Source organism: Ornithorhynchus anatinus, chromosome 5 (assembly GCF_004115215.2).
Source record: "Ornithorhynchus anatinus isolate Pmale09 chromosome 5, mOrnAna1.pri.v4, whole genome shotgun sequence".
Classification (NCBI taxonomy): domain Eukaryota; kingdom Metazoa; phylum Chordata; class Mammalia; order Monotremata; family Ornithorhynchidae; genus Ornithorhynchus; species Ornithorhynchus anatinus.
Window position 1 is genome coordinate 1,613,212 of NC_041732.1, and position 24,427 is coordinate 1,637,638.

General features: G+C 59.4%; 1 protein-coding gene and 1 long non-coding RNA gene across 2 annotated transcripts; both read right to left on the minus strand.

The window, feature by feature from the left end:
• Positions 1-7,073: 7,073 nt before the first annotated feature.
• On the minus strand, positions 7,074-9,158 carry LOC114812136. Its single transcript, XR_003759770.1, has 3 exons — positions 8,951-9,158; positions 8,131-8,218; positions 7,074-7,299 (listed from the first exon to the last, which is right to left on the minus strand). It is a non-coding gene; the product is annotated as an uncharacterized LOC114812136 (long non-coding RNA).
• Positions 9,159-10,000: 842 nt separating this feature from the next.
• Positions 10,001-20,803, minus strand: SHKBP1 (SH3KBP1 binding protein 1). Its single transcript, XM_029065225.1, has 18 exons — positions 20,703-20,803; positions 19,920-19,973; positions 19,313-19,358; positions 19,088-19,161; positions 18,841-18,899; positions 18,193-18,273; positions 17,684-17,845; positions 17,300-17,390; positions 16,465-16,655; positions 16,101-16,216; positions 15,904-15,991; positions 14,919-15,035; positions 12,781-12,951; positions 11,546-11,701; positions 11,330-11,426; positions 11,021-11,199; positions 10,613-10,748; positions 10,001-10,476 (listed from the first exon to the last, which is right to left on the minus strand). The coding sequence occupies exons 1-18, from the start codon at positions 20,780-20,782 to the stop codon at positions 10,209-10,211; spliced, it is 2,166 nt and encodes a 721-aa protein (XP_028921058.1). The 5' UTR covers positions 20,783-20,803; the 3' UTR covers positions 10,001-10,208.
• Between the last annotated feature and the right edge of the window lie 3,624 nt (positions 20,804-24,427).

Below are 24,427 nucleotides of genomic sequence, written 5' to 3' on the forward strand. Positions count from 1 at the left end.
CCCCACTCCCCGGGCCCGCGGGGGCGACGCCGCCACAGCGCCGGGACCTGCTGCAGCCTGTAGACAGGGAAAGGGGGTCGCCCGGCTCAGACCGACTCCCACCGGCCCCTGCCAGACTTTGTAGCCCAATAACCCCCCCCCCCCCCCCGACCCAGGGACACATCCAGAGACACACAGGCCTCGGGCCCAGAGACATGCGCCGAGATACACACGCACACGCATAGAGACAAGCGGGTTCTCCCAGAGATGCCCGCTCACTCTGGGACGCACTTATAATAATTATGCTATTTGTTTTACCATGTTCCAGGCACTGTACTAAGCCAAGCACTGGGGTGGATACAAGCAAATCGGGTTGGACACGGTCCCTGTCCCATCTGGGGCTCCCTTTCTCAACCCCCATTTTACGGATGGGATAACCGAGGCCCAGTGAAGTAAAGCGACTTGCCCAAGGTTACACAGCAGACAAGTGATGGAGCCGGAATTAGAACTCATGCCTAACTTCCGACTTCCAGGCCACGGACGAAGATACACGGACAGAGAATGCCGGATAGAGGCAGGTTCAGAGACACACAGGCGACCACGGAGATGCCCGCTCAGCTTGGGACACCCTTGGGGACAGGGATACCTGGACAGAGAGATTCCGGCAGGTACAGAGACACGCAGGCCAGCACAGAGATACACCGATATGAAAACCCCCCATAGAGACACACATATGTTCACCCAGACACAAACACACACATACACTCTCACAGACAGAGATGCAGTGACAGACGCATCCGTGGGTCGGACACACACACACGTGCGTTATATATACACGTGGCTCAGTGGAAAGAGCCCGGGCTTGGGATGCAGAGGCCGTGGGTTCTAATCCCGGCTCCGCCACTTGTCTGCCGTGTGACCTTGGGCAAGTCACTTCACTTCTCTGGGCCTCGGTTCCCTCATCTGGAAAATGAAGACTGTGAGCCCCACGTGGGACAACCTGGTTACCTCGTATCTACCCCAGCGCTGAGAACGGTGCCTGGCACATAGTAAGCGCTTAACCTTATATTATTCTTATATACGCACTCCCGCCCTACCAGGGTCACCTCTGGGGACAGAGACGCGGGATCTGGGTCGAGGAAAGGGTTAACCTCACCGGGAGGACGAAGACTCCGCCCGCTTCTCCCCGCTCCTTCTCTCCTTTCCCCTCCTCCCTCTTCTTTTTCCTCCTCCCCCGACCTGGGAACAGGCCGAGAGACCACGACGCGCCCCCCCCACCCGCAACCCAAGGCCGATCACGCACGGTGGGGGGGAGAGACCCCAACAGGCCGGGGGAGTCGCGTACACAGTCGGACACCCAAACACGGAGTCAAAGCCCCCACCCCCCGGGGCAGGGGCCACCACTCACGTCAGCGGTTGCCAGCGCAGGGACGGGGCTCTCCGGGGGGCGGCGCTTGGGCCGGCCGCCAGGGGGCGCCCTTGAGGGCTGGGGCAGCGGGGTCCTTTCTGCCCCGAGCGGCAGGCGCAATGCAGGGGGCCTCGACACGGCCCCTCGGGGCGACACTTTGGGGAGCAGAGAGCTAATAATAATAGTAATAATGTTGGTATCTGTTAAGTGCTTATTATGTGCAGAGCACCGTTCTAAGCACTGGGGGAGATCCAGGGTCATCAGGTCGTCCCACGTGAGGCTCACAGTTAATCCCCATTTTACAGATGAGGTCACTGAGGCCCAGAGAAGTGAAATGACTCGCCCACAGTCACCCAGCTGACAAGCGGCAGAGCCGGGAGTCGAACCCATGACCTCCGCCTCCCAAGCCCAGGCTCTTTCCACTGAGCCACGCTGCTTCCCCAGCTGCACGGAGACGAGAGGGGAGGCTGCGGGGGGGACCCCCGACCTCGGGAGGCGGGCTGCAGCTCCGGGGCAACCCCCGGCCCCCCAACATCGGGACCGGAAGGGCTCCCCCCCAGCGGGGGAAGGGGGGCCGAGCTGGGCCGCCGTTCCTCGCGGGCTCCTTCCCAGGGGTGGGCGCAGCTCGCCCTTCGCCCTCTCCCCCCGCCCCCTGGCCTTCCCTCCCGCCTCTCCACGCACCTCTGATGCATTTCGCTGACTTGAGAACCCGCGCACGACAACAGCGCTCCACGCAGAGGCCGGGGCTGCAATTAGACGGGTGGGAATTGGGCTTGGGGGCGGTGAGAGGCCGAGGAAGAGGGGCTGGGAGTGGGGACTGACTGGGGAGGGGGAGAGGAAGGCAACTGTCATCTCTACGCAGGTGACACCCAAATCGATCTCCTTCCCTGTTCTCTCTCCCTCCCTCCAGGCTCGCGTCTCCTCCTGCCTTCAGGACGTCTCCACCTGGATGTCTGCCTGCCACCTAAAACTCAACATGTCCAAGACTGAGCTTGTCTTCCTTCCCAAACCCCGACCTCTCTCAGACTTCCCCGTCACTGAGGACGGCACGACCATCCTTCCCGTCTCACAAGCCCGCAACCTTGGTGTCATCATTGACTCGGCTCTCATTCACCCCCCACCACCAATCCGTCACCAAAATCTGCCGGTCTCACCTTCACAGTATCGCCGAGATCCTCCTTTTCCTCTCCATCCAAACGGCTATCGTGCTGGTACAAGCTCTCATAATATCCCGACTGGATTATTGTGTCGGCCTTCTCTCTGATCTCCCTTCCTCCTGTCTCTCCCCTCTCCAGTCTATTTTTCATTCTGCTGCCCGGATCATCTTCGTACAGAAACGCTCTGGGTATGTCACTCCCCTCCTCAAAAGCCTCCAGTGGTTGCCTATCAACCTTTGTATGAAACAAAAACTCCTCACTCTTGGCTTCAAAGCTCTCCATCACCTCACACCCTCCTACCTCTCCTCCTTTCTCTCTTTCTACTGCCCACCTTGTACACGCCGCTCCTCTGCCGCTCACCTCCTCACCGTCACCCATTCACGCCTATCCCACCGTCGACCCCTGGCCCAAGTCCTACCACTGTCCTGGAATGCCCTCCCTCCTCACCTCCGCCAAACCAACTCTCTTCCCCTCTTCAAAGCTCTCCTGAGAGCTTACCTCCAAGAGGCCTTCCCAGGCTGAGCCCCCCATTTCCCTCTGCTCCCCCTCCCCTCCCCCTCTGCTCCTCCCCCTTCCCCTCCCCTCGGCACTGTGCTCATTTGTATATATTATTTATTACCCTATTTATTTTGTTAATGAGGTGTACATCCCCTTGATTCTATTTATCTTGATGATGTTATCTTGTTTTTGTTTTGCTCTGTTTTGCTTTGCTGTCTGTCTCCCCCGTTTAGACTGCGAGCCCATCATTGGGCAGGGATTGTTTCTGTCTGTTGCCCAATTGTACATTCCATGTGCTTAGTACTGATGTGAATCTACTCCAGCGCTTAGAACAGCGCTTGACACATAGTAAGTGCTAACAAATATAATAATAAGAGTAATAAAAAAGATCACATCTCCTCCAAGAGCCCTTCCCCAATTAAGCTGTCTTTTTTCCAACTCCCTCTCCATTCTGTGCACCCTGGCCCCTGGGTCCGTACACTTTAAACTCTTGACATCCCCCCGATTAGACTGTAAGCCTGTGACTGGTCAGGGATTGTCTCTATCTGTTGCCGAATTGCACATTCCAAGGGCTTAGTACAGGGCTCTGCACATAGTAAGCGCTCAATAAATACTATTGAATGAATAAATGAATGAATGAACATCCAATCCATCACCAAAACCCGCTGGTCTCACCTTCACAACATCACCAAGATCCGCCCTTTCCTCTCCATCCAAACGGCTACCTTGCTGGTACAATCTCTCGTAATGTCCCGACTGTATTATTACATCAGCCTCCTCTCTGATCTCCCAGCCTCCTGTCTCTCCTCCCTTCAGGCTGTACTTCACTCCGCTGCCTGGATCATCTTTCTACAGAAACACTCTGGACACATCACTCCCGTCTTCCAAGATATCCAGTGGTTGCCCGTCAACCTTGGCATGAAGCAAAAACTCCTCACCCTTGGCTTCGAAGTTCTCCATCACCTCGCCCCCTCCTACCTCACCTCCCTTCTCTCCGTCTACAGCCAGCCCGCCCTGCACACTCTGCTCCTCTGCTTCCGCTAACCTCCTCGATGTGCCTCGTTCTTGCCTGTCCCGCCGTCGACCCCGGCCCCCGTTCTACCTCTGACCTGGAATGCCCTCCCTCCTCACATCTGCCAAACTCTCTTCCCCTCTTTAAAGCCCTACTGAGGGTTCACCTCCTCCAGGACGCCTTCCCAGATTGAGCCCTCCCTTTCCCCCTGCTCCTCCTCCCCTCCCCATCGCCCCTACTCCCTGCCTCTGCTCTTCCCCCTTCCCCTCCCCACAGCACTTGTGTATATTTGCACCTATTTATCCCTCTATTTTGTTAATGATGTGTATATATCTATGATTCTATTTATCTATTTTGATTATATTGATGCCTGTCCACTTGTTTTGTTTTGTTGTCTGCCTCCCCCTTCTAGACTGCGAGCCTTTTGTTGCGTAGGGATTGTCTCTATCTGTTGCCGAAATGTACTTTCCAAGAGCTTAGTACAGTGCTCTGCACATGGTAAGCGCTCAATAAGTACGACTGAATGAATGAACGAATGAACAATAGGCTAAGCCTGTGGTCCTCGGTCCTTTTTCTCAACATCCTGGGCCGAGCGCCTGACCCCTGTCCTAATCCCCCTGGGAGCCAGGATCACGGGAACCTTCAAGGGATTTCCTCTCCCCCTCCTCCCCTTCAGGGGCCCCAGACGTCCTCCCCTCCCCTCCAATAAGGGGTCGCGGGGTCATGGGGTCGCGGGGGTCCGGGAGGCTGGACGGGGGCGGCTCCTGGGTTCCTCTTCTCCCTCTCCAGGAGGGCGGGCAGTCCCCGCTGGAGCTAGCAGGTGGCGACGCGCGGCTTCCACCGGTGACGGCGTGGGGGGTGGGGAGGGGCAAGTGCTTCACGCGTGGGGGAAGAAGGGGGTCCAGTACGTTCCGCGGCCCCCTCCCCTCTCAACGCAGACCAGACCGATCGGTGTCCGAGCAGGGAGAACCGGGGGCAGTCGGGGGAGAGGTGCGGGGGGCGATGCGGGTGGAGGAGCTACCAGGGCCCTCTCTCCCTCCATCCCGCAGCCCAGGGAGGAGGAGAGAGACTAGGAGAGGGGTGAAATCCCCTTTAACGTCCCCATTTCGACTCTTTCCCGCTCCTCCTCCCGGCTCCGGTTCGAGTTACTGAACGGATTCGCACAGGCGGGGGTGGGCCGGGTCCTCTCTACCCGAGCCGGGGGCCAGCTCAGGGGCCTCCTTGAACCCTCCGGCCCTCTCCCCCCACAAAAAAAAGAGGCGGGAGCCGCAGGAGGGGGCGTGGGGCGAGACGGGCCGCCGGTCCTGCACGCACACCCAGAGCTGGTTTACCTTGGGTGTCGGGGGGACCGGGGGAAGGGAAAGAGGGGAGCTGCTGTAGAATGACTGAGGGAGGGGCTGCCGGGTCGGAGGGCCGGGGTGCCAACCCGCACACCGCTGCCAAAGGAATGGTGCAGCCCGGTGCCACCTGGTACGTGAGGCCTGGGGGAGGGCAGGGGGCCGGGGAGCCGGGGCCGCCTCGCCGGCCGCCAGGGCCTCGCCACGCTCCATGTGGGATTCCCATTAGCGGAGTTTACGGGGAGGGGGTGGGGAGGGGGAAAGGGATTGGAATTAGGGGGGGAGGGGAATGAGGTCAGATCGCTCACCCCGGCCGGCGAACCCCTTCCAGGGAGGTGGCGGGGGAGGACTGGGGGTCGGGGGTCCTGGGGAGGAGGCGAGAGGAGGACTGGGGGTCGGGGGTCCCGGGGAGGAGGAGGAGGAGGTGAGCGGAGGGGGGCAGGGCGGGAGCTGGGGAGGGGGAACGGCGGACTTACCCCGCCCCGCCCGGCCGCTGACCCCCGGGCTCGCTGCCCGAGCGGCCCCCGGCTCCGGTCGTCGTCGTGGTACCCGCTCCCTGCGAGGCCCGGATGAGGAGCGGCGCCCAGGCGAGGAGCAGGAGGAGGAAGAGGAGGCGGCGGGAGCCGGGGCCGGGAGTCCGCATCTTGTCCGGGGCCGGGTCCCCATCCCCCGCTCCAGCCCCTCTCCCCCTACCTCCTCCTCCTCCTCCCCCGCCCCCGTCGGCCTCCGACCCGACCGACTTTGTCCCGTGGCGGGCTCCGACTTCCCCCCAATGGGAGAGCGGCGCCGGCGGGACGACCAATGGGGAGGGTCCTGGGGAGGGGCGCACCGGACAGGTGCCGGGGGGTGGGCCACAGGGAACCCTCCCCCTTCCATCCTCCACCCCCCCCCCCGCCCTTATTCATTTGGCCTCCACTCCAGACCGTGGGGGAGGGAGCCGGCAGCAGGGTCTCCATGGTGGCTGGCTGGGGGAGAGCGCCTGCGCGAGGTGAAAAGAAGGGGTTCAAACAGGGTCAGGGGGTTTATTCAGACAACGCCAGTGCCAAGAGCCCGGGAGGGGGACCACCCTCCGCCCCCACCCCCGCCGTCCAGGGGCAGAGGCAGCCTGGGGGGAGGGGAGGGGAGGAAAATCCTCAACCCCCTCCAGGACCCGCCGGGGCGGGGGCCCGGGAGGCCGCCAGCCGGACACGCGGAGGATGTTCGTTGGTCCCGTAGCGGGCGGAGCAGACACCCCCAGTCCGACGAGGACCCCCCCTACCCCAGCGCTGGCGACAGGCCGGGAATCCCCTTCCTAGCTGGGCTAACGGCCCCCCTCCCTACACACACACAATCGGGGGGAGGGGGCAGCGGATCCAAGTTGCGAGCGCGCAAGAGATATGGGGGGGAAAGGGATGGCACCTCCCTTGAGCTTTGGACGGTGCCCCCCGATCCCCGAGAAGAAGGGAGGCTCCGGGGAGGGCCCCTGCCCCGTCCCAACTCTTCAAGCGCTTAGTACAGTGCTGTGCACACAGTAAGCGCTCAGTAAAAGGACTCCATCCCTCTTCAGGATCCCGCCCTTTTCCACCTGCCCGCAGGCTCCGCCCCACTCCGCAAGCCCGGCTCTTCGACGGAGGGATAGGCCTCGCCCACTTTCCCCCAGCCCCCACCCCTTTCTTGGTGGCCCCCGCCTCCCCCCCCCCCCATCCGGGGACCTCAGTTTCCCCTCCCCGGCCCTGCTCCTAGGCCTCGCCCCCTGCTCCTGGGTCCGGCCCTTCAGAGGGTGGTGTAGACGTAGACGAAGATGATGACGAGCAGGTTGAGGGCGGTGCCCAGGATGCCCAACAAGGCCAATAGTCGCTCCTCTCGCTCCTCGCTCCGCCGCCCCGGCCCCGGGCCCGGCCGCGGCTCCATCGACAGCCGCACCGCCACCTGCTTGGGACGACGTGGACAACGGAGGGTGGACGTGGGGTCCGAACTCGGGCCCCGGAATCCACCCAGCCCTGGCACCCCGAACCCTTTCTCTCCTTCCCTGCTTCGGAAACACACCCAACCACCCATACATGCATACGTGCACCCACACACGCACACATTCACAGCGTGGATCAGTGGGAAGAGCCCGGGCTTGGGAGTCAGAGGCCATGGGTTCCAATCCCGGCTCAGCCGCTTGTCAGCTGTGTGACTTTGGGCAAGTCACTTCACTTCTCGGAGCCTCAGTTACCTCATCTGTAAAGTGGGGATTAAGACTGTGAGTCCCATGTGGGACAACCTGATCACCTTGTATCCTCTCCAGCGCTTAGAACAGTGATTTGCACATAGTAAGCGCTTAACAAATGCCATCGTTATTATTATTATTCACACGTACAGGTATGCACACACATATTTCACTCACTCAGACACATACAGAAGCAGACAGGGAAACCCATTCAAACATGCACAAACGCCACGCTCTACCCAGACACACAGACACATTCATTCATTCATTAAATTGTATTTCTTGAGCGCTTACTGTGTGCAGAGTACTGTACACAGCCCTTGGGGGAAGTGAAATATAACAATAAACCCGTTCCCCGCTGGCACAGACACACAGACATGTGGTCACACATGCACAGACACCCATATGTCAGAGTCCTACATCTCTCCTGAGGGGCTTTCGAGGGTCGAAGAGTGTCAAGACACGGGACGGTGGGAGGGGGTGGGGGGTGAGGGGAGACCCGGTTGCGAGGTGTGATGGGTCACGGAAAGAGGAGAGGTCATACGCACTGCGCTCTGCATCAGCTTCCGGGGCCTGCACCCATGAGTCGCAGCTGCTCAGGACCCCGGGCCTTCCAGCCCCGCCGCCCCGGGGCCCCTGTGGGAGCGAGAAGACCCCATTAAATGCGCTCACACTCCCCCATCCAGGCAACTCTTCACCGTTCTTTGACTCTCTTCTTGATTCCCTCTTTCCCCCAGGTCGGGATAAGTGTGTGTGTGCGCGTGCATCCCTGAGGGACACCGAACGTGTTTGCTGCACTTGCATGTCTCCATGTCAGTCGGGACACGTGTTTTAGGATGTTGAGTCACTGGGGGGGTCCCGCGCATTAGTGTGTGTGTCTCAGCCGGGTATCGTTATTCAGTGGATAGTTGTATGTGTCTGGGCTGTATGTCGGTGTATGTATGTGCCTGTGTTGTGTGTCTATCAGTTTGTGTGTCAGTGAATGTGCCTGGGTTGTATGTGTACCTGGGCTGCGGAGTAGTATAGCGGTGTGGGTGTGGGTGTCTGGGCTACGATTGTATCCACATGTGTTTGTCTCTGGGCTGTGTATGTGCTTGGATGGAGGGCATCCGGGGGTGTGTGGGCTTGCGTGCGTGTGTATGCATGTGGATACCTGGGCACTCTGTGGGTTTTTCTGGACTGTGTATGTATGCCTAGGCTGCGCATCGGTGCCTGTGCATGTGTGTACATGCGTGAATGTGTGTCAGTGTGTGTACCTGCCTGGGCTGCGTGTTTTCGGGGTGGACGTACGTGTGCATAGATGTCTTACGGGTCTGGGCAGGGTGTCTCCGTATGTCGGTCCTCCCCCCCACGGCCCTTCCCCCGTACCTGTCGCCGCCTCCTCCCTCCGCAACGGGGGCTCGGTGTCCCGCCTCCGGGCCGGCCCTCAGCTGCGGGCCGGGGGACTCCGGCCGCCCCCCGCGCGGTCCCGGGCTCCCCCAGGCCGGCCCGTCATGCCGCCGTCTCCTCGGCCCGGCGGGCGGGCTGGGCCCGGGTCTGCATGGCTCCCCGCCGCCCCCGCACCCCCTCTTCGCACCCCCCCACTCTCCCTTCCCCCCCGGCTGACACCCCCGGGAGGGGGCAAGCTAGACCCCCAGCCCCGTTCCTCTCCCCGTTCCTCCGCCCCAGGGGGAGGGGGATTCCTCGTCGCCCCACCCCCTTTCACGCATCGGGCCGAGCTGGTTGCTAGGCAACCCCATCCGAGCCGCAACCGGTCCCGAGGAGGGGCGGGGAAAGCGGGCCGGGGACTGGGTCGCCCTAGGTAGGGGGCCGTCGGGAGGGTCCCCCCGGGATGCAGCTTTGAACCCAGAGCCTGACGTGGCCAGCCTTGCCCACCCCACGCACGGGCTCAAGGCAAATGGGGATGTTTTCATCCGGGGCTCGGCCATAGTGATGACGATACTCTGGTATTTGTTAAGCGCTTGCTCTGTGCCAGGCACTGGACTAAGCGCTAGGGCGGATACAAGTCAGTCGGGTTGGACACAGTCCCCGTCCCACCTGAGGCTCGCAGTCTCCATCCCCATTTTACAGATGAGGGAACTGAAGCCTAGAGAAGTGAAGTGACTCGCCCCAGGTCACACGGCAAAGTGGCAGAGTCGGGATTAGAAACCAGGTCCTTGTGACCGCCGGGCCCGGGGCCCCACCCACTAGGCCACGCAGTAGCAAGTCAGTTTAGCAGAGCCTGGGAGAGGGGAAGACGGGAGACTCAGAAGAGTCTTTGCCCCTTGGAGACTCGTTCGAAGGATAGGGAGAAGAGGCAGGGCCCAGCCACCCGTCCCCCACTCCGGAAGGCCCGCCAACTTTCCTCCTTCGCCCCGGGCCAGTCCCGGTCCACCCCTTTTCCCGGCCCCTCATTGTGCCAGCTCTTGCCACAGAGAGAACAGAATGCCAAATATTTTTTATTAACTGGCTTTGGCTGCTGGAATGGTGGGTCCTGTAACAGTATCTGCTCCATGAAGGGACGAGGGACTCCCGGTCCTGACTCCGGGGGAGGTCGGGGGGACATGACGACCCACTCCCCCTGCAGTGAGGTGGCTGGGGGAGCGGCGGAAGGCACCGCGAGTAGGGTAAGGGGAGGAGGCAGGGGTCAGAACGAAGTCTCGTTGAGCTGGGGCTTCGGGGGGCAGAGGGGAGCCCTGAAGGGTGGGGGGGGCCTGGGGGCAGGCGTGGGGGGACGGCGAGGGTCTGGGGACTCGGCTCCCCGCGCCAGCTCGTGGCACCGTTCGACGAAGCTGCCTCCCCGCCGCCGGCGCTGGGGGGGCGGTGTGGGGGCCGGGAGATCCCAGTTTGGGGGAGGTACAGTTGGGCCTCCGCGGCGGCCACCGCAGGATACGTCGCTGCCCTGAGACTGGATGCTGGAGCGGGAGGACAGGCGGGAAAGACGGGAGACGGACCGTGGTCAGGGAGCAGAACTGGACTCCAGCACAGTCTCGGATCCGCCCCACGGCTCCCGGCGCAACCCAGCCCTTCCTGCCCACCCTCCCACCGTACCTGCAGAGGGAGGCGCGGGGGGACGGGCTGGGCAAAGGGCTCCAGGCAGGCGCGGGGCTGGGGGCCGGGCTGCGGCTCAACGCCAGCTCACACTGCTCCAGCTGCCTCAGCAGCTCCTCCTCGGTCAGGCCCTCGGCTGCAGGATGGGGGCAGAGGGTAGGGGGTCAAGGGTGACAGATCCAGGGATGGGGGCAGAAATGGTGACAGGCCAGGGATGGAGCCTGAGCGACTGATGGAGGGAGGGGCCGAGGAGACTGGGGGAGGGGCTGATGCAAAGTAGGTGGGGCTGAGGGGACGGGGGTAGGTCCGGGACCGAGTAACAGGGGATGGGGCCGAGACCAAGTGGCAGGGGTGGGGCTGAGACGCCAAGGGGTGGGGCGGGGCGAGGGGCAGGGTCCGTCCAGGTACCTGGCTGGCGTCCGAGGGTCTCCATGGCGGTGGTGAGGTCCCACATGGCCAGGCTGCCGTTGGCCTGGCCCGTGAGCAGATAGCGGCGCGGCCGGGAGCCCAGGCGGCTGGAACCCTCGCACTCGTGCACGGTGAAGGCCGTGGTTGGGGAGTCGTCCACGGAGCTCACGGCGCAGATCCTGAGTCACAGAGGAGGTGGGGGATGGGCCAGGGCTAAGGGGCCGCGGGTCTGGGGGGGTAGAGTCTAGGGTCTGGGGGGTGGGGCCGGGAGCCTCGGCTCCAAAGGGCGGGAGAAGCGGGGGGTCTCACCGCTGGCCGGTGGAGGAAAGCCGGACGAAGAGTTGGCTGGCGTTGGGCACCACTTTCTGCACAAACACCTGCTGGTCATCCCGCTCCCCGTAGGGCCCTGCCGGGAGCAAACCACCCCCCGACACAAAAGCACTCAAAAGCTCGTCAGAGCCCATGGGCCTCTCGGCGCCGGACCCCCCAGCCCCCCAACCACGGGGTGGGGGGCGGCCCCGGTACCGATGTCGTTGCCGGCGCTGCAACCTCCGAGCCCGTCGGCCGCCTCCAGCGCCAGGATCTTGAAGGAGGCGAGCGGCGTGGATCCAGGCTGCGTGGAGATCATGCCGCGGAACCGCGTCACCGACCACGTCCGCACGTGGTTATTATCGGCGCACACTGCGGGGGGAGGGGGGAGAGGCCGATGGAGGGGGAGCCCCCATGGGCCCCCCACCCACCAGCCCCAGCACCCTGACCCCCAGGGAGAAAGATTGCAAGGGGAGCCTAATGCCTCGTTAGTATAGTGGTATGTATCCTCGCCTGTCACGAGGAAGACTGGGGTTCAAGTCCCCAGTGGGGAGTGAGGTAAATCTTTGGAAGCAGCGTGGCCTAGTGGATCGAGTTTGGGCCTGGGAGGACATGGGTTCTAATCCTGGCTCTGCCACTTGATTTAGGAAAGTCAATTCACTTCTCTGCGCTTCAGTTACCTTATCCTTAAAATGGGATTAAGAGTGAGGCCCGTGTGGGTCAGGGACCGTATCCAATCTGATTAGTTTGTATCTACCCCAGTGCTTAGAGCAGTGCTGGACACATAGTAAGTGCTTAACAGATATTATTATTATATTATTATCGATAATAATGGAAAGGGCAGGAGTCTGGAAGCTGGGGGATCCGTATGTGCCGGTTGTGTGAACTTGGGCACATCACCTAACTTCTTTCTGCCTCGGTGTCCTCTTCTGCAACACGGGGATTGAAAATCTGTTCTCCTTCCCCATTACCCAGTGAGCCCCATGTGGGACGGGGACTGTGTCTGGCCTGGTTAACCTGCATCTACCCCACACTTAGTAAAGTGCTTGGAGCATAGTAAGCTCTTAACCCAAACCACAATTATTATTTTTAATTACTGGAGTGGAGGAAGAGTTGGAGAAGCAGAAGTGGCCTCATGGATAAAGCACAGGCCTGGGAATCAGAGGGACCTGTGTTCTAATCCCAGCTCCACTAATGGTCTGCTGAGTGACTTTGGGCAAGTCGCTTCACTTCTCTAGCCTTAGTCCTCACATCTGTAAAATGGGGATGAAGACCGTAAGCCCCACGTGGACAGGGACTGTGTCCAACCCAATTATCTTGTATCTACTCCAGCGCTTAGTACAGTGCCTGGCACAAAGTAAGCGCTTAACAAATACCACAATTACTATCAGTGAGGCTGTGGATAAGAGGGGCAGCCAGGAGGGATGGGAGTCGGGGAGGGGCGTCTATACCGGATATCAGGTGTTTCTCGCTGAGCATGATCTTGGTGACAGGGCTGCGGTGGACGGCGAATGTCTGGAAGAGCTGGGGCCCGGAGCCCACGGTCTCCGGGTGTTGCACGATGACCCGCACGCCTCCCGAGCTGGTCCCGTACGCAATCTCAATCCAGTTTCCGCTGTCACCTGGGGGCGGGGGAGAGGCCAACCCCGGTCACAACGGCCGGTCGGGTCATCTTGAGCCTAGAGGAGGCCCTCTCCCCTCCCACCCCTCCCTTCCAGGTGACCTTCACATCTCCCTCTCTCACCCTGTTCTCTCATCCGGCCTACAATCCCACACAGCTCCCCTGGCCTCCGGAATCCCTCCTCCTGCGTGTCTGCCTGGCTCCTCACACTCAATGCGTCGACTCATGGGACTCGTCTTCCCCACCACCAAAAACTCACTCCTCCCCTTAACATTCCCATCTTGGGTAAATCCCCCACCCCATAGCCACCCGCCTTGTTCCCAAAGCTTGCGACCTCAGTCAGGGTCTTCCTCAACCTCGCTCCTCGAATGCCAAACGACTCACTGGACCTAGATCTCGCCTATCTCGACGCCGACCTTTCACCCACGTCCTCCCTCCGGCCTGGAATGTCCTCCCCCTTCATATCTCGCAATTCTTCTCCCCCATTTCAAAGCTTTATTGAAGACACATCTCCTCCAAGAGGCTTTCCCTGACTACGCCCTCATTTCCTTTTCTCTCACTCCCTTCTGTGTCACCCTTGATTTGCTCCCTTCATTCACTCCCCACTACAGCACTTATGAACATATCTGTAATTTACTTATTTAGATTAATTCGAGTCCCCCCTCTAGACTGTAAGCTCGTTGCAGGCAGGGGATGTGTTTACCAACTCTGTTAATTGTACTTTCCCAAGTGCATGGTACATACGGTGCTCTGCACAGAGTCAGCACTCAATAAATACAACTTGATTGACTGATTGACTCCTCTCTGCCTTTCACCTCTCACATCCAGTCCACGGTCAAATCCCGCCAGCTCTTCCTCTCCACCCAGACCGCTACTGCCCCAGCCCCTGGTCATGTTGCAGATGCACTAACCTCCACATCGGTCTCCCTGCCTCCAGCCTCACCCCCGTCCAATCTACGCTCCACTCTGTCCGTGCTGCCGCACCCATCGTCTTCTTGGAAAATCATCCGGCCCCCATCTCTCCTCTCCTTCAAACCCCCCGCTGGCTTCCCATCCTGGGCTTTAGTTCCTTGGCTCCTCTCAAGGTAATCTAGCCACACTTCGCCCTCGCCGCTTCCACAACTCCCTCCCTTCCCACATGTGACAGATCACAGCCCTTCCCATCTTCAGTGCTTTCCTAAAATCCCACTTCCCCATCCGATCAGTTCCAGCTCACCACCCAGCGGAAGTCGTACAAATCCACCAGCAATTACTGGCACTTTTGTGCTTATTTATACTTAACCTGAGCCTCCCTATCAAGGAGATCTGGGTTCTGATCTCGCCACTTGCCTGGCAAGGCACTTTAACTTTTCTGAGCCTCAGTCAGTCAATCGTATTTATTGAGCACTTACTGGGTGCAGAGCACTGAACTGAGCACTTGGGAGAGTGCAATATATGAGAGACACATTCCCTGCCCACAGTGGGCTTTTAGTAAATTGGTAAAGTGGGGATGAGAAACCTGTTCTCCCTCACACTGTAAACCCTATGTGGGAAAAGAAATGTATCTGATCTGATTGTCTTTTACCTGATCCAGCGCTTAAAGAGTGCTTGGCACAAGTAAGTGCTTAACAAATACCATGATTATCATTATTACTCTTGTGTATATATATAATCAATTGTGCATTCATTACTTTAAATTCTGTACTTGCAAATGTCTTTATGTCTGTCTCCCGCATTAGAAGGAGGGCTCCTTCTGAGCAGGAAGCATGTCACTTCTCCAATTTGTACTTTCTTAACGTTTAGCTCAGTGCACTGTACCTAGTGGGTGCTCAATAAATACTATTACTACTATTCCAGCTCCTATTTTACTATTACAACATCCATCAGCCCCTGAGGCAAGGCCTTCTTCCAGCTGGCAGGGCACATGGGAGTTGGAGCTCTAGCAGCCTTTTCCCATGCCCGCTCCCGGCCCCAGCCCTCCCCGCTCACTGGTCTTGGGGGTGAGGTAGACACTGAGGGCCGTGATGCCATCTTCGCCCGGATCCCGGTACAGTTCTGTCACCAGCAGGTCATTGTCCTTCATCCGCAGTGGGAACTTCTGCACGTCTGCCGGGGGACAGGATGTCACAGGCCTTGCGGCACCCCATTCCCCATTGGTTCTGGCCCCCCGCTAGGCTCGACCCTGGGATGAGGAACATGGATTGGGAGGGAGACAGTCCCTGCCCTTGGGGGGCCATCAATCAGCTGGGGAGACAGGACATGTGTGGGGGGGTGCACGTGTCCCGTCCCCCCCCCCCACATAAACAAGAAGCAGCGAGGCTCAGTGGATAGAACATGGCCTTGGGAGTCAGAAGACTTGGGTTCTAATCCCAGCTCCACCACTTGTCTGCTGTGTGACCTTGGGCAAGTAATAAAAATAATAAACATCAATATTATCCTTATCATTATTCTTATGATTATGGTATTTGTTAAGCACTTACTATGTTCCAGGCACTATACTAAGCGCTGAGGTGGAGATAAGCAAATCGGGTTGGACACAGTCCCTGTCCCCCATGGGGATCACAGTCTTAATCCCCATTTTACAGATGAGGGAACTGAAGCACAGAGAAGTGAAGTGACTTCCCAAGTTCACACAGCAGACACGTGGTGGAGCCGGGATTAGAACCCAGGTCCTTCTGAGTCCCAGCCCGGTGCTCTATCCACTATGCCTCGCTCCTTCTCTTAAGTCACTTAAGTTCTCTGTGCTTCAGTGACCTCTTCTGTAAAATAGAGATTAAGACTGTGAATCCCAAGTAGGACAGGGACTGTGTCCAACCTGATGATCTTGAATGTACCCCAGCATCTAGTACAGTGCCCAGCACGTAGTAAGTGCTTAACCAATGCCGTTAAAAAAAAAAAAAGAGGTGGGAGGGGGAAGGAAGAGAAGGGAGATGTGGGGGAGGGGGAAGCCCCGGCTGTGCCCGGCCCCGCTCACCCACGTAGTAGATGGCCCCGTTGTCGCAACCGAGGAGCAGGAAGGAGCCGGCGGCGTCGTAGCTGGTGATGGGCTGGACGTCCTGCACCTGAGGGGCAGGGGCTCAGACCCGGAATCCGCCCTCCTCCCGGGCTGGGCCGCACCCCCGGGGATCCATCCCTCCTGTCCTCCCGACCCCACCCCGCCGCCCCTCCCACCTGCCAGTGCTTGGTAACGGCGTTCCAGACGCCGATACAGCCCGTGTGGCTGGTGGCGATGAGCTGGTTCCCCACGAAGAACAGGGCCTCCACCGGGACCCCCAGCTGGAACACACCTGTGGGGGCAGGGCCGGGGAGAGAAGGTGGGGCGTGAGCTGGTTTAGCTCAAAAGGGGGCTGGGTCAGACTCAAAGTCAGCGGGAGAAGGAAGGCAGTGGGGGAGGAGGAAGGAAGCAGGGGAGGAGGAAGGAAATGGTGGGTAGGCGAGAGGAGGAGAGAAGGAGGAGGAGAGAAGGGAGGAAGGCGGGGAGGAGACCGGCACTAGACGCCCCCAAGACCGAGGGTCGGGTCCAGCCGCCCCTCACCGATCTCACTGCCGCTGCCGTTGGCCTGAAGAGCCCAGAGTAGGATCTCATTTCCAGCCGCCGCAGCCACCATCTTGTCATGGTCGCCCAGCGCACCCCCTGGCACCCGGGCCGTCAGTGCCAGTCGTTCAATCGGCCAGTCCAGCCGCGGGCTGGAGAACACCAGCTGCCAGCCCGATGTCTCTTTCAGCCTGGGAGCAGAGGACACGTGCACAACTCGGGCAATACGTGCTCAATACATAGGATTGAATGAATGAATGAATGAATTCTGGCCCACCATCTTGCCTCTCCCCACCTCCTGCTCGAATTACAACTTCCATCGGTCCCTGAGATATGACCCTCACAGATGGAGCGGGGAGGGGGACGGGGACGGGGACACAGACTGCTCCAGGGATTCCTACGAGTTTTTTTTGTTTTGTTTTGCTTTGTTTTTCAGTGGAATTAAGTGCTTACTATGTGCCTGGCACTGTATTAGAGCAGGGGTAGATATTAGGTTGGACACAGTCCACGTCCCACATGGAGCCCCCAGCCTTTAATTCCCATTGTATAGGTGAGGTAACTGAGGCAGAGAGAAGTGAATTGGCCTGCTCAAGGTCACCCAGCAGACAAGTGGTGGAGCTGGGATGAAAACCCAGTTTTTTCTGACTCCTGGCCCCAGGCTCTATCCACTAGGCCACGCTGCTTCTCATGGTGGGAGAGGAGCGGTAGTTCCCCTCCCCACCCTGCTGTCTGTCTCTCCCTGTGCCCTTCGTCCTTTTTCCCTGCCAAACCCCATCTCATGGGGCTCCCTCACCCCCTCCCACTTCCTCCTTGGGGCGCCCCACGCCCCGCACACCTGTAGCAGACGAGGAACTGGGTGTAGGCCACTGCGATCCAGTTGTGATGTCCGCACACCAGCCGCACCATGCCCGGCTCGCCCGCTCCACCTGGGGCAGGTCAGGGGTCAGAGGGTTTGGAGGGGCCTGAGAATGCCAATCTCGCCTGGCAGAGGGGGCGATAGGGGTTGAGAGTTCCACAGGAATTGAGACTCCTGGTTCTGCTACCGAGCTGGGCGCATGGGGCTTTCTCTCAGGCCTTGGCTCTCCCTCAGAGAGGGAGCAGATATGGGGGGCAGGGACGGGAGTGGGCGGGCGGGGAAGGGGGAAGGGGATCCAGCCAAGGAGGGGGATGAGAAGAGCCCCCTCAAGGGTCGTCTCCCTCCCTGCTGCTCCTGCCTCACCTGTCGGGAACCCCGGCGCCTTGTCCTCCAGCAGGCGACCCAGCAGCCCGGCGTTGCCCAGGTTCGGGGGCATCGTGTTGCTTCGCCGCACCGGGGCTGGTCGCCCACCTGCCAGCTGGGGCCCCGCCAAGCTGTGCCGGTTCCGCCGTTTCGCTGGGAACACTGCAGTGGGGGGACGGGGGTGCAGTAAGAGGTGGGGGTCCTTACCCAGCCCTGTCCCCAAGCATCACAGAGGAGAAAATCTCCCACCCCCCCGGCTCAGGGGCAGGACCACGACTCTCATCGGCCCCGAGAGAGCGACCCTCCCACGGCTGGGCCGGAGGAGGGGGAAGAGGGGGAAATGATTGCACGGATGCCTCTTGGGAGTTGTAGTTCTCAACGCTCCCTTGGGTGGGACTATCCCGGGGAATGGGGCAGGATTCCTTCTTCCTCCCTCTCTCCTCCCTCCAATTCTCTGCCCCCATCATCTGGTCCCGGGGTTGGCGGGAGATGCCCTTGCGCTGCCCTACCTGGGGCGGGCAGGTACCCGCTGAAGAGCACGTTCCCGCAGGGCGAACGGTCCAGTTCCTCTCGTAGCTGCAGCCGGCGCACTGGTGGGGGGTGGGGGGAGAGGTGAGACGGGGAGGGGGGCTACTGTGGACCAAGGGGCCGCTTCCAGTGTCACAAGGGCTCTGGTCGTGTTGTGAGTGAGGAAGGGGAGAGGGAGAGAAGGAGAGAAAGAAGGACAGAGAGCGAGAGAGTGTGTGTGTGCGTGTGTGTGTGTATATATCTATATGTCTATACGGAGTGAGCAGGTCAGGGCCCAGAGCTGGAGCAGATTTGGGTACACTAATAATGATACCAATGGTATTTGTTAAGCGCTTACTATGTGCCAGGCACCGTAGTAAGCGCTGGGGTGGATACAAACAAATCGAGTTGGACACGGTCCCTGTCCCATGCGGGCCTCACAGTCTCAATCCCCATTTTACAGATGAGGGGACTGAGGCCCAGAGAAGTGAAGGGACTCGCCCAGAGTCACGCAGCAGGCAAGTGGCAGAGCCGGAATTAGAACCCATGACCTTCTGACTCCCAGGCCTATGCTCCACATTCTACTCCACGCTGCTCTTCCCGGTGGGGTTTGGAGGGGTGGGGGTCTAGCGGGGGACGGGGGCTCTCACCGAGCGGTGTGATTCCGTAGAACTGGGCCTCGTGCAACAGCAAGGAGCTCTTGACCCCCCTGGGGCACACAGACGGGTCAGAGGAGGAGCCCGGTGACCTTCGGCACCCCCTCCACCTCCCCCCACCAACCCGATCCACTCCCCGACCATTCCCACCAGCCATCCCGGCCCAACCACCAAGGGCAATAGGGTGGAGGGTGAGGGTCCTGCTGCGGGGGCCCCCGCCGCCACGCCCCGGCCCACCCACCTGGGGTCCAGCTCCTTGGTGCGGAGGAAGTTGAGGATGGGGGCGAACACGGTAGGGTCTCTGTCGATGAAGATCTGGGGAGTGGAGGTGGGGAGGGCAAATCCAGGAGAGTAGAGACTCGCAGCCCAATCTGTCCCTCTTCCCATTGCAATCCTTCCCGACGCTCCGGCCCGTTCCCCTCTTTCCATCCCCTTCTCCCTCTCCCACCCCTCCCTCTGCACTTACAGCTCCCGTCTCATCCTTCAGTGTGGAGATACGGCCGCTCAGGAGGCTGAAGTGGGAGTGGGCAACAGTGGGGGGGAAATCACTGGTGGTTCATCCATTCGATAGTATTTATTGAGCGCTTACTATGTGCAGAGCACCGGACTAAGGGCTTGGAATGGCCAATTCGGCAACAGATAGAGACGATCTCTGCCCAACGACGGGCTCACAATGTACTCGGTTCTATCCCTCCCCCCACTCCAGTCTCATCCCCCCAAATCCTCCACCCCCACCCAGCCTGCACAGTGGCTCCCGAGACCACTGAAGCAGCGTGGCCTAATGGGTAGAGTCCGGGAGTCCGAAGGACCTGGGTTCTAATCCTAGCTCTGCCACTTGTCTGCTGTGGGAGCTTGGGCAAGTCACTTCACTGTACCTCAGTTCCCTCATCTGTAAAATGGGGATTAAGACTGAGCCCCACTCTGTCCAACCCAATCTGCCTGCGTCCACTCTAGCGCTTAGTACAGCGGCCTGGCACGAAGTAAGCACTTAACAAACACCCCAATCATTTTTGTCACTAGAGGGGAGGTGAACACCCCATTCCGGCCTAGGAGGGTCCCAGGGTCCCACTCACCTGGAGAAGAAGGAGTCGGGGATCCAGGTGAGGGTCTGGCGGGAGGTGCTGAACCTGGGGCAGGGAAGAATGAAGACGGGTTGGGCAGGGGAAGGGGGTGGGAGGCAGAGAGCAGCCTGGCTCGCTGAGAGAATGCCTAAGATGTAGTAATAATAATAATAATGTTGGCATTTAGTATTCATTAAGCGCTTACTGCGTGCAGGGCACTGAGCAGAGCGCTAGGACCGAATGCCTAGGGTCAGCTGATGTCCCGACTCCCACTTGACAGGGTGGTCAGCGTGTCCGTTCTAAGCGCTTAGTACAGTGCTCTGCTCATAGTAAGCGCTCAATAAATACTAATGAATGAACGAATGGTCTCCGAGTCTTGGGAGCCCAGTCCAGCCCCTTGCCCTGGGGAGCAGCGTGGCTCAGTGGCACCAGCCCGGGCTTGGGAGTCAGAGGTCGTGGGTTCTAATCCCGGCTCCTCCCCTTGTCAGCTGTGTGACCTTAGACAAGTCACTTCACTCCTCTGGGCCTCGGCGACCTCCTCTGTAAAAATGGGGATTAAAAAAAGTGAGCCCCCCCCCGGGGGCCAATCCGAATCTCCCCCCAGCGCTTAGAACAGTGCTGCGCACATCGTGAGCGCTTAACGAATACCGTAATTATCATTATTGGCCGCAGAGCCGTCGGTTCTCGGCCCTTCAAGTCCCTGAGCGTCACTTCGCCGGGGAGTCTAGCCCCGATCCCACTTGCTGCAATCCAGGGATGTCTAAACGGTGTCCCCGGAAGGGCCGCTGCACTCGCCTTTTTCCTCCCACGTTTAGGTGAATGACCTCCCCCGGGCAGCCCCGGGCCGGGGGCCCCTTGCCCTCCGCCGTCGCCATGGCCAGAAGCGACGCGCCCCCCTCCCCCTTCCGGGACCGGCCCGGCCCGCCCCCCGCGGCCTCCCATTGGCTCCCGAGCTCCAGGCCCTTCCTGCCATTGGACAACGGAGCTGCTCGTTACCCCCGGAGGCGCCCCCCCTCCCTCCTTAAAGGGCCAGCGGCGGCTTCCCCCGGGACCGGAGGGCGCCCTCTGCAGGGGGAAGAGCGAAGGGGTTGGCGGCGAACAGTAATAATAACGGTCTTTGGTTAATCACGTTGGTGTTGGTTAAGCGCTTACTCTGTGCAGGGCACTGTTCTAAGCGCTGGGGGAGATGCAGGGTCATCGGGTTGTCCCACGTGAGGCTCACAGTCTTCATCCCCATTTTACAGATGAGGAAACTGAGGCACAGAGAAGTGAAGTGACTTGCCCACAGCCACCCAGCTAAGGGGCAGAGGAGGGATAAGCGCTTACTATGTACCCAGCACTGTTCTAAGCGCTGGGGAGGGGGATGCAAGGTGTGCAGGTTGTCCCACGTGGGGTGCACAGTCTTCATCGCCATTTTACCCGGCTTGGGACTCAGAGGTCATGGGTTCTAATCCCCATCCCCCACTTGTCAGCTGGGTGACTTTGGGCAAGTCACTTCACTTCTCTGAGCCTCAGTGACTTCATCTGTAAAATGGGGATCAAGACTGTGAGCCCCACGTGGGATAACCTGATCACCTTGTACCCCCCCCAGTGCTTAGAACAGTGCTTTGCACATAGTAAGCGCTTAACAAATGCCATCATTATTATTGTTTTACAGATGAGGGAACTGAGGCCCAGAGAAGATAAGTGGCTTGCCCAAAGTCCCACAGCTGGCAAGCGGCAGAGCAGGGATTAGAACCCATGACCTCAGACTCCCAAGCCCGGGCTCTTTCCACTGAGCCACGCTGCTTCTCTACAGACCTCTGCCAGGCATTATTTTGTTAATGATGTGTATATACCTATGATTCTATTTATCTTGGTGATATCTACGCCAGACCACTTGTTTCGTTTTGTTCTGTTTTGCTTTTCTGTCTCCCCCGTTTTAGACTGTGAGCCCCTCATTGATCAGGGATGGTCTCTGTTGCCAAATTGGACATTCCAAGCGTTTAGTACAGTGCTCTGCACATAGTAAGCACTCAATAAATACGATTGAATGAACAAACGAGCCAGCTCCTCAGACTGCAGCGGCCCTCACAGGGGACAGACAACCAGCGTTACCTGCCTGGCCCAGGCCAGGAAGAAGCCCAGAGGACTGGGGCCTGGCCACTCTGTCCTTTCTCTTTTGTGATATTTGCTAAGCGCTTACTAGGTGCCAGGCACTTATGTGGGCTGGGGATGGGGTCTCCGCCCTGGCTGGGCCTGAAGAGGAAACCATTTGAATGAATTATGGTATTGATGCCTGACTACTTGTTTCGTTGTCTGTCTTCCCCGTTCAGACTGTGAGCCCGTCGTTGGGCAGGGATCGTCTCTATCTGTTGCCGAATTGTACATTCCAAGCGCTTAGTACAGCGCTCTGCACACAGTAAGCGCTCAATAAATACGATCGAATGAACGAATGAAAGATACGTGAGGGGCTCGTCGTGGTCAGGGAATGTATCATGTTAATTGTCATACTGTACCCCCCCACCCGAAATGTGCTCTGCCCACAGTAAGCGCTCATTAAATACAATTAATATATTACAATTAAATACAATTAAATGAGTGGTGTGGGCTGGGCCCCTACATCATTGCAGATGTAGGGAGGAGGGTTGGTTTTCCTTTCACTAGCAGAGTTTGCTCATGTTTCCGGCCTCGGGTTTGTTTTCGTTTTTTTGGTTTCTTTTATGGTATTTGTTAAGTGCTTACTGTGTGCCAGGCCCTTTACTAAGCGCTGGGTAAACACAAGGGAATCAGGTTGGACATAGTTGCTGTCCCAAATGGGGCTCCCAGTCTCAACCCCCAATTTACAGATGAGGTAACTGAGGTCCAGAGAAGTAATAATTACAGTATTTGTTAAGCGCTTACTCTGTGCCTGGCACTGTTCTAAGCGCTGGGGTAGATAGAACGTAATCGGGCTGGACATAGTTCTTGTCCCACATGGGATTCCCAGTCTTAATCCCCATTTTACAGACAGGGTAACAGTCCCAGAGAAGCGAAATGACTTGTCCGAGGTCTCACAGCGGACAAGTCTCTGGTCCCTCTAACTCCCAGGCCCGTGCCCTAACCACTAGGCAGTGCTGCATCTCGTAAAACCATCATCTTCAGAGGTTGAGCCCCCTTAGCGGTAGCCCCCATGGCGGGGACCCCAGCCCTCGCCTCCGCCGAAGCTGGCCCAGGGCTTCCGATGAAAGAAATTCCGTGAAGGGGCAGCCGCTCAACCCCAGGCCCGGCTGGCGGGGTGGGCGGACGTGTGTGCGTACGTGGGGCGGGGGTGGGTTTAGGGTCGGGGGTCCGAGAAAAGGGCGGCGAGGCAGCCACGGACTCGGGACGGTGTGAGGGTTTATTGAAGGTGCGTACAGTGTGCCCGCGAAACTGCCCCCCACCTCGGCCCCATCTAAGTGCCCAGTGCAGGGAGTACCCTCCGGGTGGGGTGTCGCGGGGGGGGGGTGAGGGGAGTCGGGGAGGCACCCCCAGCCTAGAAGCATGCAGGGAGCGGCCCACTCTACACCATGCAGGCATGATTGCGTCTGCCAGAAGCCCCCCCAACGCAAACCCCAAGTATTTACAGCAAGAAGGGTAGGGGAGGAGAAAAGGAGATTGTTTGGTTTTTTTCTTTTTCCATTGAAACCTCTGTACAGACAGTCTTCCCCTCCCCGACCCCTATTTAAAGCAATTACAGTTTATACAGGCTAGGGAGCCACGGGAGGCAGGGACTGGGGTGGAGAGGGGTGGCGTGGAGCAGTTGAATGGCGGGTGGGATTTCTCAAAAATAAATCCATAAATACATACATAGATACGTGACTCTCACTAAATTAAATTGGGGCAGGGCCGGGCGGAGCGGGGCCCTGGGGCAGATCAAGGCAGCGTTGGAAGTGAGGTAAAGGTGCGGAGAGGATGCTAGGTGGGCACCCGGCTCCTTCCCCGCGCCCCCGCCCCCCGGGGCGGCCCCCGCCCCATCCTAGGCAGAGGTCGGCACCTTGGCTGCAGAGGAGGGCAGGCCTGGGGGGGGGGTCGACCTCCTCCCCTGCCCTCTCCCCCAGCCGGCCCACGACCACCACCTGAGAGCTAAAAGCAGCAGCTCCCCCAACCTCTGCATGAAGACGGGGCTTATTGCTTCCTGACCCTGGGCAGGGAACCCTGCCCCCTGCCACCCCCCACCCACCCATCCCTTCTCCTCCTAGTCCCCCCCACCCCCGCAGGCCTCCGGGCCCGGGACTGTGACCGGAGGGCACAGGTCTGGGCCTGGGGGCACGGAGGCCGGGGTCGTGGAGGAGCAGGAGCCTAGCTGACCCGCTTCCCCGAGCCTCCCTGCCCCTCGGTTTATTGCATAAAAAAAGAAGCTCTCGCCCCCGGCCTGGCCCCCGACGGCCCTGCCGGGGGAGAGGTTGCAAGGGAAGGGGAGAGGAGGGAGGGGGAGGAGGGAGAAGACAGAGGGAAGGAAGGGGAAAGGCAGGGGAGCAGCAATATGGCTTGTGAGTGCAGCCCCCTCCCCCTCTCCTGGG